This window comes from Lithobates pipiens, unplaced genomic scaffold (assembly GCF_037356315.1).
Source record: "Lithobates pipiens isolate NorthernLeopardFrog02 unplaced genomic scaffold, aLitPip1_a1.2 Scaffold_25, whole genome shotgun sequence".
NCBI classification, from domain to species: domain Eukaryota; kingdom Metazoa; phylum Chordata; class Amphibia; order Anura; family Ranidae; genus Lithobates; species Lithobates pipiens.
This window is the reverse complement of record NW_027507787.1, coordinates 185,797,684-185,815,292: the sequence shown is the minus strand read 5'-3', so window position 1 is coordinate 185,815,292 and position 17,609 is coordinate 185,797,684. Positions and strand designations below refer to the sequence as shown.

The following is a 17,609-nucleotide window of genomic DNA, read 5'->3' as shown; positions in this document are numbered from 1 at the left end:
GCCCCATACACACTATCAGATTTTCTGCTGAGTTTTTCCTTCAGATTTACCAAAACCATGTAGTAGAAGGGTCTGCCTGATTGCAAACAAATTGAAACTCCTAAGGTTTGACCTCATATTATATGGTTTTGGTAAATCTGAAGACAAAAATCAGCAGAAAATCTGATAGTGTGTATGGGGCTTTAAATTGGTGTGCATGTTATGTTATTTTTTTTAATCCGTGTTATCTTTTCTATATAGTATTTTAATAGGATTGTATGTTTGATTACAGTATAGCATTATATTTGTATGTGCTGTTAATTGGTGATTTTATTGTAGTTGTGCCTTGTTTGTGTGACTTTTGTGTTGTCTTGTTGAATGTAATTATTAATCCCAAAGAGAAATTACTAAAATACAAAGTACTCTGAATCTGTATAGACTTTTCCTAGGCTTTTTCTTAGTGTATCTAGGTAGGAGCTGTGCTGACTCCCTAGAACAGGAAGAGCTAGGACCACAGAACACCTTCCCCTCCTCTCATCTCTAGAACATAGAGGGAGATGTTTTGTAGTGAAAAAGAGTACTGGGCAAGACAAATGACACTATTCGGCCCACTACAAGAAGTTAGGAGCACGTTGTATTTCTGTCAGGATAAAGATTTTTCTTTTGCTAGTCAGGCACAGCACTAAAGATGCAAAACATGGGGAAATTTGCATATGTTGAAAATATGGAGTGGTGTGTTTTTAATTATTACCATACATACACATTAAAGCGGTTCTGCAGCTAAAAAAAAAAAAAAATTAAAAGCCAGCAGCTACTAATATTGCAGCTGCTGACTTTTAATAAAATCACACTTACCTGTCCCAGGGTCCAGCGATGTCGGCGGCAGATGACGAGCGATCGCTCGCCTCTCTGCTGCCCCCGCCGCCATCCTCTGTCAGGGAATTGGGAAGTGAAGTGTTGCAGCTTCACTGCCCGGTTCCCTACTGCGCATGCGTGAGTCGCGCTGCGCGTCTCTTCTGGTCCCCGCTGTGTCCTGTGAACTGTGTGTTTCCCAGAACACAACGGGGGGGCGTCTGCGGGGGTTTGCGGCGGTCCATCCCGGAAGTGGGTGCAGATACCTGGATTATCCAGGTAACTGCACCCCCCTCCCCCTGAAAGGTGCCGATTGTGGCATCGGAGGGGGGGGAGGGATCAGATTAGTGGAACTTCCCCTTTAGGGTGGAGAACCGCTTTAAGTTCACTTTTGGAAAACATGTTCACATGTTCCACCCGTTTTTTTAGGGTGGAACGTATAACATGTTCACAATCCTGCAGCTGCTACCTGATTTCCCCCTTCCAGTGACGGCAGCAGGGAGAAATTTCAGGTATTAGCTGTCACTTTTTGAAATCCGTGCGACCGTGCTAAGCTTCACCCACACGGCCTCGTCATTCATTCACACAGCTTTGTGTGTAACTATAAGCCCTGACATCCTTTGCGGCTGTCGGCTTGTAGCTCTCAATGAAATACCACAATGATGTGGAGCGCCATGGTAGTCCATCGAGTCTTCCTATGAGATTGTGTCTGCTTGCCCAAACTGGATGTATGGGTACACACATACACTGACAGATCTGGAGGAGACCTGCATGGCACTAGCGATCTTCTGATTGCTGGTGCAATGCTTTACAGGCTCCAAAAAAAAAATTAAATAAACATGCATTTTTTTTTACCTGCAAAAAAAGTGTGTTTTTTTATCATTTTTTTCTAAAAAGTAAATTTTATCCTTTAAAGTGGAGTTTTAAATAAAATTTAAATGAAAAGTCAGCAGCTACAAATACTGCAGCTGCTGACTTTTAATATATGGACACTTACCTGTCCAGGGAGCCCGTGATGTCGGCACCCCAGCCGATCCTCGGATCAGATGTTGGTTGCAGCTGCTGCCATTCCTCTTAAGGGAACCTGGCAGTGAAGACTTTCGGCTTCACTGCCAAAAGGCTTCACTCCTGACTCCCTACTGCATATGTGCAAATTGCGCTGCTTGGGCGCTGTTTTGGCTGCGGAGGAAGGAGGAAGGGGGCCGAACTTCCAAGAGACAGTGCACGGGGGGGAGAGAAAAAAAAGCGAATGTCCCACTTTCGGGTGGAACTCTACTTAAAATTGGGTGATTTTCTTTCATTGTTTACACGAAGTGAGTTAGGATGCACTGATGCAGGTTCAGGACAAGGGCACATAGAAAACAATTGTGCTTTATGGGCCCTGTTCACACTATTCAGGTGTGCTGCAGAAAAATGCAGCATGCCTGCATTTTTCAGAAGGGTTGGTATCATCATATAAACCATATCACATCTTTCATTTACCTGTGAGAGCCTGGCGAGGGAACAACACTTTGCAATTCTAGACATGCCTTTATATTTTGCTGGCTGTGTAGGTCACTAATACCCAGGGAGAATAATTATATTTCCTAAATAACTTTGTGTGCTTTCATCAATGCAGACAATACCCAGTAAAACTTGTCACAAACACCTTTTCTGAATTTCAGCATTAATAGCCAGTGTTGGGAGAGGCGGAAACAATATTTGCTCTCGTTGGAAAGGTCGCGTAGAGCCATGAAGAATCAGTCATGTAAAAATACACCATAGTGAAGCAAACAGATGTTCCCTTTGATGTTGTCACGCTTTGTGTCTGCTAAAGTGATCCTTTGTTAGCAGACAATGCCTCGCCCCATTTACCTACCACGTCCTTTGTTTCCTTGCTGCATAGGGTTCTGCATGAGAATGAAACTTGCTGTATCAGTCTCGTGCACAGACATATGTTTTTATATGATTATTACTAAGCAGCTTTTTAAGCATTTAGTGAAGCTGTGCATTGACATAATTTATTGCTTCATTCAAGGATTCATGACTGAATTACTCAGTGTGCACGTATCTGGGCAAACCAGTCTGTGTTTTTCTATAAAGCAAACAGAGAATACAATCATTTTTTTGTGTTTATGAAGCTGCGACTCTCATTTTGTAATTATCACCATTTACAAGCCAGGGCTTTATATGGAGAACTCTGCCAGATTGGTTTGTTCTGGCTCTATACCCAGAATGGGAAATCAATAGTAATATCCTTGTTTTGAATGAGATAATGAAATAAACATGTAATTTTAGTAGACAGATTGATGGCTTTTACTTACAGTGAACAAAATGTGTCATGTTGAACCTGCTTTTAAAGCATCCCTGCCTGAAAGCTGGATTGTTATAAAGTTGTTGTAAAGGCACAAGTTTTTTTTTTTTTACCGGCATGCATTCTATGCATGCAGGTAAAAAAAACCTTCTGTGTGCAGGAACCCCCTCTTGATCCATCAATGTCCACTAGAGCCTTGCCTCTCTGGGAATTTGCACTACTGATTGGCTATTGGCAGCATCGGGTGCCCCCATAGCAAGCTGCTTGCTGTGGGGGCATCCAACAGGAGGGAGAAGCCAGGATCTCCAGCGGGGGACCTGAGAAGAGGAGGATCCAGACCACTCTGTGAAAAACTGCTGCACAGAGCAAGTAAGTATAACATGTTTATTTTAATGTAAAAAAAATTTAAAAGGAGTGATGGCAGAAAAGAAAACAAGTGGTCTGCCCCATTTTTTATTTAAATTTATATATGTTAACTTTTTTGTCCCAGTATAGGTCTATGTTTGCCCCAAGCATGTTTCAATCCACTTACTGTTGACTGACTCGCTACCTCTTCTGAAAGTCTATTCCAAGCATCAACTAATCTTTCAGTAAAATACTTTCTGAGATCAGTTTTGAACTTTCCTCCTGTTGGTTTATGGCCCTCCTAAATCTTATGTTCACCCTTAATTTATTTATGTAGTCATGTCGGTCCTCCAGACTGTACATTTTAAAGGGTTTGTAAAGGCAGAGGGTTTTTTTATCCTAATGCCTTCTATGCATTAAGATAAAAAGCCTTCTGTGTGTGCCAGCCCCCCTAACACTTACCTGGTATCTCTCTGTCCAGCGATGTCCACGAGTGTGTTAGCCGTCCAGATTCTCCTTCCTGATTGGCTGAAAGACAGCAGTGGCGACATTGGCTCCCGCTGTTGTCAAGCAAAGTCAGCGAGCCAATCAGGGGAGAGCGGGGCAGGGACCGGGTTGGGGCTCCATTTCTGAATGGACACAGGGAGCTGGCACTCCGCTTGGGTGCCCCATAGCAAGCTGCTTGCTGTGGGGGCACTGAACAGGAGGGAGGGACCAGGAGCACAGAAAAGGCACCCGATAAGGAGGATCTTGGCTGCTCTGTGCAAATCCACTGCAACAGAGCAGGTAAGTATAACATCTTTGTAATTGTTATAGGGAAAAAACAGGACTTTGCAATTACTTTAAGTTCCTGAAGTCTCTCCTGATGTTTCATCCCCCCATTTTATAATTTTTGTTACCAGTCTCTTGACTCCTTATGTCTTATCGATATCTTTTTTTGTAAACAAGGCATAGATTATACCATTTCTGGGTGGAAGGAAAGAAAATTTCTCAATTTCCCCTTCAAACAGTCAGTGTTGATGGAAGAATTGCATCCGCAGAGCTATTATGTTCTGCCGGTGGGGAGCCTTCACAATAAGCATTGTTAGTGGCTATAGGCTGATTGGATTGACTTCAGCATAACCAGCCTGCCTATATTAGATGGATCAAATTCCGTCCGGTCCCTGCTGAACCAGCCGACATTTAATCCACCTATGGCCAGTTTATGGAACAATCTCCAGATATGGAAACCATATTCTAAATCTATATATGGAGGAATCGGGGGGCCTCCTTTCTTCCTTAATAGTGACCTCTCTATTGATGCATCCTAGAATTCTATTTGCTTTTCCCACTAACAGTGCACGTCTCTTATTTGCTCCATTTAGGTCCAATTAGGTCTGTTCAATATTCCACTGAATGTGTTTTATTCAGTGGGATATCTAACAGACCTAATGGGAGTTGATATATCAGAAATTCAGAGCTGTCCAGCTTCTTGTGCACATTTTTATTTTTTTTTATCTGATGGAGTCCAGTTAGCCCAGTTACTTGTATTAGGACTACAAAATGATTGTTGTCTGTTATGTACGGTAGCATAGATAATAGGGCTGAGTAGTTTAGAAAAAGACATTGGACAGGGTTGACACCACTCAGCCTCCAAAAATACTGTGCGTTTTCATTTTTGTCAGATCAACAGCTATTATTCTTTACTTGCTAAAGAGGAATAAATACGGGGAAATGTGCATGTATTGTGGATATGTAATTCGTGTGGTTTTTTTATTTTTATTTTACCTTGACATACGCTTTTTAAAGTAGTTGTAAAGGAAATTTTTAAAAAAAAATAATGAAACTCTCTATATTTACCTGCTCTGTGCAATAGAATTGCACAGAGCGTCTCTGAACCTCCTCTTCTTGGGTCCCCCACCAGTCCTCCGGAGCCCCCCCCCCTCTGTCCAGTGCACTTGTGCGGGCTCGCTCCCACGCTCCGCTGCTGCATCCATTGACACAGACAGTGGGACCCCCCGCTCATCACTGGCTTTGAAAGACAGATGCATGAGCCAATGACTCCCGTGCCCCAGTAAAAGCCCCTGAGACATGGAAATGAGGGGAGAGAGGAGCTGCAAATGTTGACTGAATGAGGGCTCAGGCAAGTAAAAGAGAGGGGGGGGGGGGGTGTTGCGGGGCCAAAACCACTGCCTGAAGATTTTTTTACCGTAATACAAGAAATGCATTAAGGTAATCTTAATAAAAAAAAAAAAAAAGTCTTTAGAACCACTTTAAGCAGGACCAATCACAGTTAAGTTTATGCATAGTTGTGCATGCTAAGTCCTAGTGAAGCCAACACCATACCATAGAACTGCCAGATCATGTGGCTTTGCAATGTTCTTGGCACTTGGGCAGAACTGAACATTTTGAGGAACATACAGCATCTCACCTTGGAAATCTTTCACAGATATTAGAATCCATCATGTCGTTCTGCTTGCAAGTGAAAATGGAAAGCTAACATTTTCGTTTTGGTTGAGGCTGACCTTTACGCTGCCTGAATATTGCTAGTAAAGCATGTAATGATCGCAGCTTTAACCAGCTTGTCTGGAGGGTCAAGTAACATTTGCAGTTGCTACCCTACGGTTATGTTTATGAAAGGGTTTTTGTTGTTGCATTTTTTGGTGTTGCGTTCCTTGTAAAGAACAATGTATGCTTGTGTATAGTTTCCCAATGGAAATATGATAGCGCTGTGAGAATGTGTTCCTTCCCCTTGCTTAATTTTACTGTTTCCATGGAAGTGTAGCTAGCAGAAAAATGTGTTAGTGTAGCAGGTGGAATTGTTAATAAAAAGAAACATTTTTTCTTTTCTCCACAGACCTGAAATAAGGGAACAGTACCCAAATAAATTTATTCAGAGAGATGACACAGATCGCTTCTACATCCTGAATACCCTGTTCAATTTACCAGGTAAAGAATATGCCACTGTTTTAAAGTCCAACTCCACTAACAATGTAAGAAGAAAAAAATTCCACCCCCTCTCTATTTAAACAAAAGGTCCCAAACTCTCTCTCTCCTTGCTTCAGTGCTGCACATTGCATTCTCATCCAGTTCCAGCCACCAGCCATCCTCTGGGAAGTGGCATCCACTTCCTTTGAGAACAGGATGTCGGACAGCCGAGGTGCATTATAAAACTGCACGTGGCTTTATAAGAGACTGATGCAGAAAACAGCGTCCATGTCCCTACGTGACGTGACATCATACCCCTCTATTTGCTTTATTGAAGACAGTGTGCTGCCAACGCAGAAAAGTCAGAAAAAAAAATTAGACTGTTGGGGGCTTCTCCAGTGCAGCGTCTACTAAACCTGGAGCTAGACTTTAACACTTACAAACATAAGATGTCTGCATGAACTGGCTTTTTATGATGAGATTAGGCAATAATCGTATGTCTATGCAGACTCTCCTCTCCAAACATCCCCTAGATGATTGTTTATGGGGGAAGAATCAATCTGCTCAGTTGGTATATCTCTTGTTAGTTCTATCAGCATCTTGTCTGGTGTTCACGTTTCTCTTAGGGCTCTTTCACATGGGCGGTCCGATCGGTTTTGCCTGTCAGTTTTTTTAGGCGGACCCGATTGGACCATCCATTGCCCTCTATGGAGTGGCAGATGTAAACAAACATGTGTCTGTTTACACCTGCCAACATCTGACATTATCTGCTAAAAACCACATGGCTAGGGGATCCGTTCCCCATCCATCTGGCAGATTAGATGACAGTCGGTTGTAAACGGACAGGAAGTCTGTTTACACCCGAATACCCCTAGAGGAAAGCGGCTGTGTCCGAACTGTTGTCCGCCTGCTCAACAGAGATCAGAAGACAGATCCCCTGTTGAGTAGGCAGATCCACTGGCGGAGTCCGCCTGTATGAAAGAACCCTTTTTTAAATCTTGAAGACTACAGTATGGTGTTAAGGAAGACCTTTACAATGTTGTGGAGGAGGAGTGCCCTTTACAATGTTGATGTGGAGGAGGAGTGCCCTGGAATAACGTTGGTAAGGTCCCCTGTCCTCTATTCCGCTCAAGCTGTCACCGGCTGCTCTAATTTGCTCACAGCTTCTGCTCCCTATACAATATTTGAATGAAGGTTAGCTGATCCCATAGGCTGAATACTTCATATCAAAGTGCAGAAACCAATGACAACCCAGTTTTCAAACCAGGATACCTAGCCAAGTGCTTCACACAGTCTGCGTTCCCTGCAAGGTGCTTTACATCCCACCATTGTAGAGTTTTTCCTTAAAAGATGTTCAAAGTAACTTTATCATAAGTAAACAGTGCTATTGCCGTTTTAAAAAAAAAGTTATTGATGTGTTTTTCCTTCCAACCATACCGGTGATACTCGAAAATTTTTAATATCGTGCAAAAGTTAATTTATTTCACTAAAACAACTTAAAAGGTGAAACTAATATATGAGATAGACTTGTTACATGCAAAGCAAGATAGTTCAAGCCGTGATTTGTCATAATTGTGATGATTATAACTTACAGCTCATGAAAACCCCCAAATCCACAATCTCAGAAAATTTGAATATTGTGAAAGGTTGCAATATTCTAGGCTCAAAGTGTCCCACTCTAATCAGCTAATTAAGCCATAACACCTGCAAATGGTTCCTAAGCCTTTAAATGGTCTCTGTCTGGTTCAGTAGGAATCACAATCATGGGAAAGACTGCTGACCTGACAGTTGTACAGAAAACCGTCATTGACACCCTCCATAAGGAGGGAAAGCCTAAAAAGGTAATTGCAAAAGAAGTTGTATGTTCCCAAAATGCTGTATCAGCACATTAATAGAAAGTTATGTGGAAGGGAAAAGCGTGGAAGAAAAAGGTGCACAAGCAGCCAGGATGACCGCAGCCTGGAGAGGATTGTCAGGAAAAGGCCATTCAAAAGTGTTGGGGACTTTCACAAGGAGTGGACTGAGGCTGGAGTCCGTGCATCAGGAGCCACCACACACAGATGGATCTTGGACATGGGCTTCAACTGTCATATTCCTCTTGTCAAGCCACTCCTGAACAACAAACAACGTCAGAAACGTCTTACCTGGGCTAAAGAAAAGCAGACCTGGTCTGTTGCTCAGTGGTCCATAGTCCTCTTTTCTGATGAGAGCAAATTTTGTATCTCATTTGGAAACCAAAGACCCAAAGTATGGAGGACGAATGCTTGAAGTGCCTGCTGTAAGATGCTGGAAGTCCAGTGTGAAGTTTCCACAGTCTGTGTTGATTTAGGGAGCCACGTCATCTGCTGGTGTTGGTCCACTGTACTTCATTAAGTCCAAGGTCAACGCAGCTGTCTACCCGGAGATTTTGGAGCACTTCATGCTTCCTTCCACAAACGAGCTCTATGGGGATGCTGACTTCATTTTACAGCAGGCACCTACCCACACTGCCAAAAGCACCAAAACCTGGTTCAATGACCGTGGAATTATTGTGCTTGATTGGCCAGCAAACTCGCCTGACCTGAACCCCATAGAGAATCTGTGGGGCGTTGCCAAGAGAAAGATGAGACATGAGACCGAACAATGCAGAAGAGCACTATTGAAGCATCCTGCTCCTCCACGGCTTGAACTATCTTGCTTTGCATGTAGTGAGTCTATCTCGTATATTAGTTTCACCTTTTAAGTTGCATTAGTGAAATAAATGAACTTTTGCACGATATTCAAATTTTGAGTATCACCTGTATGCTCTCCCAGGAATCCACCACTAACAATATGCTTATACTAAAAAATAGCCAACCATTGAGTATTACCACTGTGCTCTGTAAGGATTAACTGGTGCTTGTGTTGCATAATTGACTGAGTCAGAGGCCCATCTTTATCTGAAAAATGTAAAATAATTCTGATGAGGAACCAAACTATTGCGCGGCATATGACTTAATTACACAGGCTTGTTCTCAATTTTGATGGATTACGGAAGATGCATTTTCATCTCTTACATCTTATTTCTCATATGACATGACATAACAAAATCTCGTAGTTGCAGTTCAATCTGTCAGTATTCTGGTAAACAGGAGGTTTATATAATATGCATCATGTGACCCACTTACAGATTTCTAACTTTACATCTTGGCACAAAGAAGCAACAACAGTGCTGCATGTACAAAAATGCTAAAAAGAATCTCATTTATAAAAATACGATATTTTCTTGGCACAGGAATACATTGGTGCAAACACCCAAGAACCACAGGCTTAAAGCAGTATTTAACCCAAAGACAGATATTTATAATATTTCAGCCTACCAATTCTTAGATGTGGTGGCTGCTTTAGTTTTTTTCTCTTTATTTTCACCTATTGATCTGGCCAGCCAGTCTGTTTTTCAATTTCTTTAAACAGACCAAGCTATCCAGAAAAAGTGTCAGTTAGAGGGCTGAGATGAACCATTTAAAGCAGAACTAAACTGTATGTGAGCACCACAAACTGAAAATTCTATTTAATTAATTGATTTTAATTATGCAAACCCAAGCATCTGTGTCTCAAAGCTTTATTTTGTTGAGAAAGCACTTTGAAAAAAATCCCTAGCAATTCTATCAGTGGTGATCTTGAGTAAGGGCAGCTGATTCATGTGGCATTTACTTCCTGGAATCCATCTGCCCTTTTTGTAGGCATGCAGGTAGGGGGTGTGATTAGCTGAGAGAGCCCCTCAAGATGAGAGAAAAAAATGCTAATAAAGACTCCTGTGATGTATTACATTATTTTGGCCTAGGCCTGAAATCAGGAAGCAACTGAAGGGAACCCCCCCCTAAAAATGTGAAAACAAGTAAATACAATATGCAGTATCTATTTACTAAGGCTAGCAGAAGATGCATTAAAAATGTTGATTGAGAGAAACCTTAGTTCCATTTTAACACCGACAGGTGTGCTTACAATAATCCACTTTTATTTATGTAAAACCGTTATCCCAATAGGAAGAAAAAATTTAGCTGTAGCTTCTTAAAAGGTGTCAGCTGAAGTTTGGTATAATGTAGCATTTAATTTAATAATGCTGTTTTCCAAAGGTGTGTTTTTTGCTCCTTCATCCAGAGTGGAGACACCCTAAGACAGGAAGTATGTTATTGGCTGGACAACCAGGAAAAGAAAAGGAAAAATAATGCAGCCACCACATTTAAGGTTTGGTAACCTGCAATATATTACATTTTGGGTTTAATACTGCTTTAAAGAAGTATCACTATTTTTAATTTTTTTTAAAAGAAAAATGTAGGTACAATACAGAGCATAATGGGCATACCCAGGCTCAGTATATATACATAAAAGAAAAGGTATATACATTCAACAAACAACTCTAATGCCCTAACTGGCACTAAACCGGTAGTACACTCCTTTAGCCACTTAAGGATTTTTACAAAAATATTGAGATTTGCTTACTCAGAGTCTAAAGTATGGACTAGGTAAAGTATGAAAATCTGCACTCAATAGATTTCAAATTCAGTATAGTCCTTAGTGCCTGCTCTTACATTAGTTTAAGACACAGGGGGTCGAGCCATCAAATCCAACGGCCCTAGGTTTGCATTGGTACAGGGGGCCTCAATCCAAATATCCCACACTTTGTGAAGTTCTTTAGGTCATCCCCTTGAGAGATAAGTGGCTTTGTACAAGGGTAGCTGAGTTAATTCATTGATTCCATCTACTGTCTGAGGTATCTATATAGTGGTCACTGAGCAGATGAACGCTATGACGCCTGCCCAAAACACTTGAACATGGGGACAAAGGCAGAAAATATGGCTGAAATCCACAGAGTCTGTGGAGCACCGCCGGCACGCCGCAGAGAAGAATGGATATATCATCTGTAGTCATGCAGGTGTGAGATAAATTCTGTGCAGAATTTGAAATTGTACAAGTCTATCCCTAGCCAAAACCAGCTGCAGAAAGACATTCCCATAAATAGCTCCTCCTAGTCCTCATCATCTAACCCAGGAAAATCTAATATCCCTCTAGACCTAAGATTTTCATGTGGACCGAGGGGAGCATAGCATTATATATATTTGAGAGGGGCTTAGTTAAAGAATCATCTCGAAGTACCGTCTCAAGGGTAGAGGTGTAAAAGGCTACTAATGACCTTTTGAATTGGATATGAAATGCATGCTTGAATAGCAAATATCATAAAAAAAAAAGATATATATATATATATATATATATATATATATATATATATATATTTAGGAGCTCAAAATGTTCTTTCAGGGCATCAAAGGTCATCAGTTCCCCTCCTGAACAAATTTGATCCAGGTATTTAATTCCTTTTACAGCCCAGATCTGATGGTCAGGTATTGAGGTAAATTCTGGTAAGGAGGGGTTGTTCCACAGCAGAGTATTTGGAGCCATTGACCATACCCTCAGGGCAGCCTTCATTGCCACTGTCAGAGGAAGAGGCATAGTTGGACCCCTATAGATCAGATTTTTAAGGGCCTCATAGGAACCCATATAAGATGCGTCCAAAACTACCGCAGCATTGGAGTCGTCTGCTATAAGCCAGTAGAGGGCATGCATTAGCATAGCAGCCAAAAAATGTTTGTAAAGATAAGGATATGCTAATCCATCCTGTAACCAGCATCTCTGTACCATCATTTTTAAATCCTTGTGGAATCCCCCAGGGGGCCAAGTGCATGGAACATATTCTACAGTTCTGATGTGTGCATTGGCGACTAAGCTAGCCCGGTCGAGAACTTGCCCAGCCTCCCACCACTGGTCAGTCATGCTGCTAAGGAGGCGATTCCATAATAAACTTTTGAGTGACAAGGCAGAGAAGAAAGGCAGTGACAGTGCACACAGATGCACGCCGAGGGTAAGGGGTCTGCGACGGGGCGCGCCGAGGGTAAGGGGTCTGCGACGGGGCGCGCCGAGGGTAAGGGGTCTGCGACGGGGCGCGCCGAGGGTAAGGGGTCTGCGACGGGGCGCGCAGAGGGGAAGGGGTCTGCGACGGGGCGCACAGAGGAGAGGGGGGCTTTGACAGCGCACTTTAAAAGAGAAGGAACTTCAGAGGTGCACACAAAGGAAGGAGTGGTTGATTCAACTATCGGTATCCACCCATAACTGAATTTTTGGGTACATACATTTCCTAAATCACACACACATTTTAAAGATATGTGACATTTTTTAAAACTGTGTATAGCTGTTTATCTCTACAGCATGTTTAAAGCTGAATGCCAGTCAAAATACACATTTGAAATGCACTGTGCTGTATGTGAACAGCTTTGCCTTTCAAAGGCTTTTCGGTTCTGCTTGGACAGTCAGGTCTTGAGCCTCCCTGTAAATTCACAGCTGTTAAACAAAGTTGGCTGTTCCATAGCCTGTGATTGGACAGTGACTTTGATTTACTCATACCTTTTGGTTTCCCCCTCTGTAAGCAGCATTATGCAAAATAGTAGAGTCCTGATTGGTTCAGTGTGCTGTCCACCCCCAGACTAAAACACATTTAATGCTTTGTAATGTTAAAATGATGGCTTTTTTTTTTTTTATCTGCCTAAAGATCATCTTTAATCTACTGCAGTTTTATATATTAACTGTGTTCGTAATAAACTCACTGGATAACTGAGTATAGTGTATCTTATTTATATATAAAAAAAAGCAAAGTAAAAATAAGTGCTGTCCTTAAAAAAGGTCACATTTTTAATTCTGTAATCTGCAGTAGAAGACTGTGAGCTAGAATCTGGTTTCTATTGGCAGTACAGATTCTTTCACTTCTTACATATTTTATAAAATATCCCTAATGTTCTTTAAATTAAAATAACTGTTTTAAAGTTATTCAGCATATTTATGCCTACTGTATAAAGGGGAAGGTTCACATCTGTGCTGCTTCTTCTTCGTGTGGTTTTTGATGTGTTTTTGCAGCAGGTTTTCACATGCATCTACGTGCATATTAATGCATAATCATGTGTCAAGCTTTTTTTGTTTTGGCCAATGGCAAGGTATAAAAGATGTTTTTCATAGCGACATAAGAGCAAGAATTCTTGCATGCAGAAATGTAATTTTAATAAGCATATATGACATATGTATTGAAGTCTAAAGAAAATTACATTTGCTTTCTTTCTGCGTGGTCGTATAACTGTGCCAAACCTCATACACCTCACAAGCAATGTCCTGCTCTCACTTTTGGTGTGGTCCTTTTCAGATAGATAATAGAGTAAAGGTTTTGCCCTCACCGGCTGGGTTAGCTCTTCTGTGTCAACCATGCTGTGCTCTTTTTACTCCCTTGTTAAGTGCAGCCTGTAGTAGATGTTGCTAGGAGGAGGTGTCTTGTTGTCATGCTACAAAACGTGTCAATAAACGTACATGCTTTTTTGACATTCTTCTACTCAAAATTGCATCATCATGCACTTAAAGAAGTGCCGCTCATCTTCCAAAATTGCACTGAAGGAAAGTGTATAGGTGTAAAGAACAGAATAAGAACCGCAGTTTGGAAAACAGATCGTTTAAAACTAGGGCTCCTTTACAGCAGTTCAGTTGAGCTGATCTGCACAGTTCATGCCACAGCACTGCTTTGAGGTAGGTTGCAATCTGTTACGTAAAAATGCAGACATGCTGTATTCCTCCGTAATGCACCGCAGTTCACCTAAAGGTACTGCTGGTAACATTGTGACATTAAAGTGGTTGTAAACCCTTACAAACCACTTTGACCTACAGGTAAGCCTAGATTAAGGCTTACCTGTAGGTCCAAGCAATATCTCCTAAACCTATATGGTTTAGGAGATATTTGCCCGAAAGCGGGCACAGCGGCGCGCAGGCGCACTGAGCGCGGCATTCTCAGCGGCGGAGCTGCCGCGCGTGTCGGCTCCCGTGCGCATGCGCGGGAGTGACGTCATCGCGGCTTCGCCGAATGACAGCGGCGGAGCTGCGAGACCCCACCAACAAGATGGATGCGGCGGACTACAGGGGACAGCGGTGACATCGCTGGCTCCTGTGTCAGGTAAGTGACACATAATGGGCTACTATGCGATGCATAGTAGTCCATTATGCTTTGCCTTTGCAGGGAATGAAAGAGGAAGTAAACTCATCAGGGTTTACTTCCTCTTTAAAGTGATGGTAAAAAAGGTTACGATAAAAGAACACAAGGACACAGCACATATAACATCACGTTGCAACTTTAGGATGCTAGGATAGATAGCATGAAGTTGCAATGTGCTGCAAGAAAGAAAGGAAAAAAAAGGGAAATAAAATGGCAGTGTGGGTTAAAAATGCATTGCAGCACAGTGCAAGTGAAAAAAGCACATGGCGGAGTGTTATGCACACACTGATGCATGTACCATAGTGTGAATGAGCCCTTAATCCCTTAGCTACCAGCACAATATAATGGTAAGCCGGGTTTATCACGACAAGGAGGCACAGACCTCACAAAGGGGCATTTCTTAACGGACTACTATTGTAAATAAATACCCTGACATTTGTCAGTGGGAGGAAGAGCGCAGCCTTCCTTCCAAATACAAGTGTCCCTTTTCTCACCAATAAGTTTAAAGAACTTTAAAGCTTTACTGAAGTCAGTTTTTTTTCTTATTAAAATAACAAACATGCTATACTTACCAGCCCCCTGATTCTCCTTTTCTTGGGTCCTCTGCGACGATCCTGGCTCCTCCTCCTTTGTTTGTTCCCCATAGCAAGCTGCTTGCTATGGAGGCACACAGTGCCTGTGCACTCCCAATCTGTGTGTCTATGGAGCCGTCCTCACGTCCTCCTTAGTGCATTTTATTGGTAGGAGCCAATGGTTCGTTGCTCAAAGGCGTGTGAAGAGGAAGAGAGGATAAGAGTGACAGAGCCCTGCACAGTGCTGGATCTATTCCCCCCCCCCTCCTCCTCCTCCTCCTCCTCCTCCTCCTCCTCCTCCTCCTCCTCCTCCTCCTCCTCCTCCTCCTCCTCCTCTAATTCCTTCACACATGGAAGGAGGGGTCAGAGAAATAGAAAATGTTTTTTACCTTGATGAAAGGAATGAAACGTCCCTTAAAGTGAAGGTGCATGTTATACGCCTGTGCGTGTTGTATCCTGATAAATACGGTATATCCAAATAACATGCCCCAAGCTCATCCTTAGTTGATGGCTTTTTATGCTATATGTGTATGAATTGTATTACTGAAAATTATTTTAATCTATGGGTTGGGGTTTCATAAATGTTCCACCCCGGATGTCGCATACATAAAGTTAATGACTGCTTATTAGCAGCTTCCTCATACTACTGAGTTGGCTCCTTCATGGATGGTCTAGCGCTGTGTGTCAAGTGGATCATGATAGTAATGTCATCTTTCCTCCAGTCTTCCAGGCCAGCCCTTGAGAGATATAGCTCCTCCTCACACACAGTAAGCACATTGCCATTCATTTCTTTAAAAGCCGGCCCCTGTTCAGTCTTAGTGTTCCTTCCATCCGGAGGGGACATGGAGCCCTCAAATCCTTTGGCAACATCTCCCAAGAGCTGACCAGGACAGGGCCCCTGCAGGTGCAACAGCCATAGCACAGGCAGTGTGGACTGGAGTGGAGCCTCTGAGTGGCAGGGGATCAGTGGACCTTACAGGAGCTGTTGTATTGTCGTGGAGGAGGGTGGGTATGCGGCCAAAGGCAACAGTCCTTAGCAGCGGGCAGGGGGTGTCCCAGATTTCAGCTCCCTCTGAGCCCAGGCGTGGAGATATCTGCCGTTGCATCGTCCCCTTGATTGGTTCCGGTGGGGGGGGGGGCATGTACCCGTGGCCAGAGGCTGTTTGACCTGGAAGACATGGGCATCACTTCCATGGGGAGAAGGCGTAATCGGCGTGCGCCGGGGAAGCTGGTCCGGCCCCCTTAAAGGCACGGAGAACAGGAATGGCTGGCTGGTGCTGTTTTTGGCGTGGACGGGGGGCTGCAGCAGCCTGAGATTCATCATGAAGGTTTTAGGATGGAGTAGGAAGATGAACTTTCATGTGCCTAGGCTACCATGGACGCAGGCACCAGTGGGACACAGGTAGGCATATAGGGAACAGCTGGCTAGTTGGTGGTGGTCCCTAGCAGGCTGGGGCACTACAAGGGGTTCAGATGTCACTGAGTGTGCACGCTGTAATGTCTGGGTAGTGTAGTGTTGTTTTGGCAGGCAAAGCCCTATAAAGACCCAAAGCCCACTCCCAGGAAGCGGTGTGCAAAATGTACTACCAAGATGCCCTTGTGATGCACAGAACCGCAATGTCAAGTTAGCATAGACAAACTAGACATAGACAAACTAGAACATTCTGGTACAATTTACATAAATATTTGTGGATCCGTGAGGGATGACATGGCTACCACCTTTTAAGGATCTTAAAAAAATTCATTGCAGAGGTAAAACCTCCAACGGCTCACTTTGAAAGTTCCTCTCCCATAGCCTCGCCAAGATCAGTCGCCTAAGGGTCACAGGAGCTGGCGAGGGAATGAGTGGGTAACAGCGAGGTTAGCATAATAGTCACCGACAGCTCAGATTCAGAGCAGGAGGATGGGGGAGAGGAAAAGAAGGAGCCCAAGTACAAATTGTCCTAAAAGAGGTAGAGGACTTACTTGGGGCCATATCTGAGATTTTGGAGATTGAGGAAGAAAGCAAAAACATGACCTGATGTATCAAGATCTTAGGAAGTAAAAGTCCAAAGTATTCCCACTCCACCAGGTGATGTTGGACTTCATGAGGAATGAGTGAGCAGATTCAGAAAAGAAGCCCTTGTTTGCGGCTAGTCATAAGAAGCGGTTCCCTTTCAGTGACGGTCCACAGGAAGCGTGGAATAAAAATCCTAAATTTGATGTGCCACTATCCAAAATTTCCTAAAAATCTTCCTTGGCCTTTGAAGACATTGGGCATCTTAGAGAGGGGTGACATTATCCTAAAGAGCTTGGGAAATGAATTTTGGGTCTCTTAACTGCAAGACCATATAAAAAATGGCATGCACAGGGAAGACATTTTGAAAACCCTACCGGTCTTTCTAAAGCAGTCGGCTACATAGCAGATGCGTCCGCTGAGTCTGTCAAACTGTCAGCAAGATCAGCAGGCCTAGCCGTGGCAGCCACACAGGCTATTTGGTTGAAGACCTGGTCAGGGGACCCTGTATCCAAAATGAGACTATGCAACCTCCCATTCTCCGGAGACTGTTCGGGACAGGTTTGGACAAAGCCCTAGAAAGAAGGACAGACAGGAAGAAAACTTTCCAGATTTTGAAAAGCGCGT

The 17,609-nt window shown here is 43.1% G+C and overlaps 1 protein-coding gene across 2 annotated transcripts in view; it reads left to right on the top strand.

Annotated features, from left to right (window-relative positions):
* The window catches only part of NT5C2 (5'-nucleotidase, cytosolic II), a 180,989-nt gene that overhangs the window by 119,876 nt on the left and 43,504 nt on the right, over positions 1–17,609 (top strand). For both annotated transcript variants that reach the window (XM_077455292.1, XM_077455291.1), the window contains exon 6: positions 6,306–6,397. In XM_077455292.1, the coding sequence (XP_077311418.1) occupies positions 6,306–6,397 (92 nt within the window). The remainder of the gene's footprint in view (positions 1–6,305; positions 6,398–17,609) is intronic.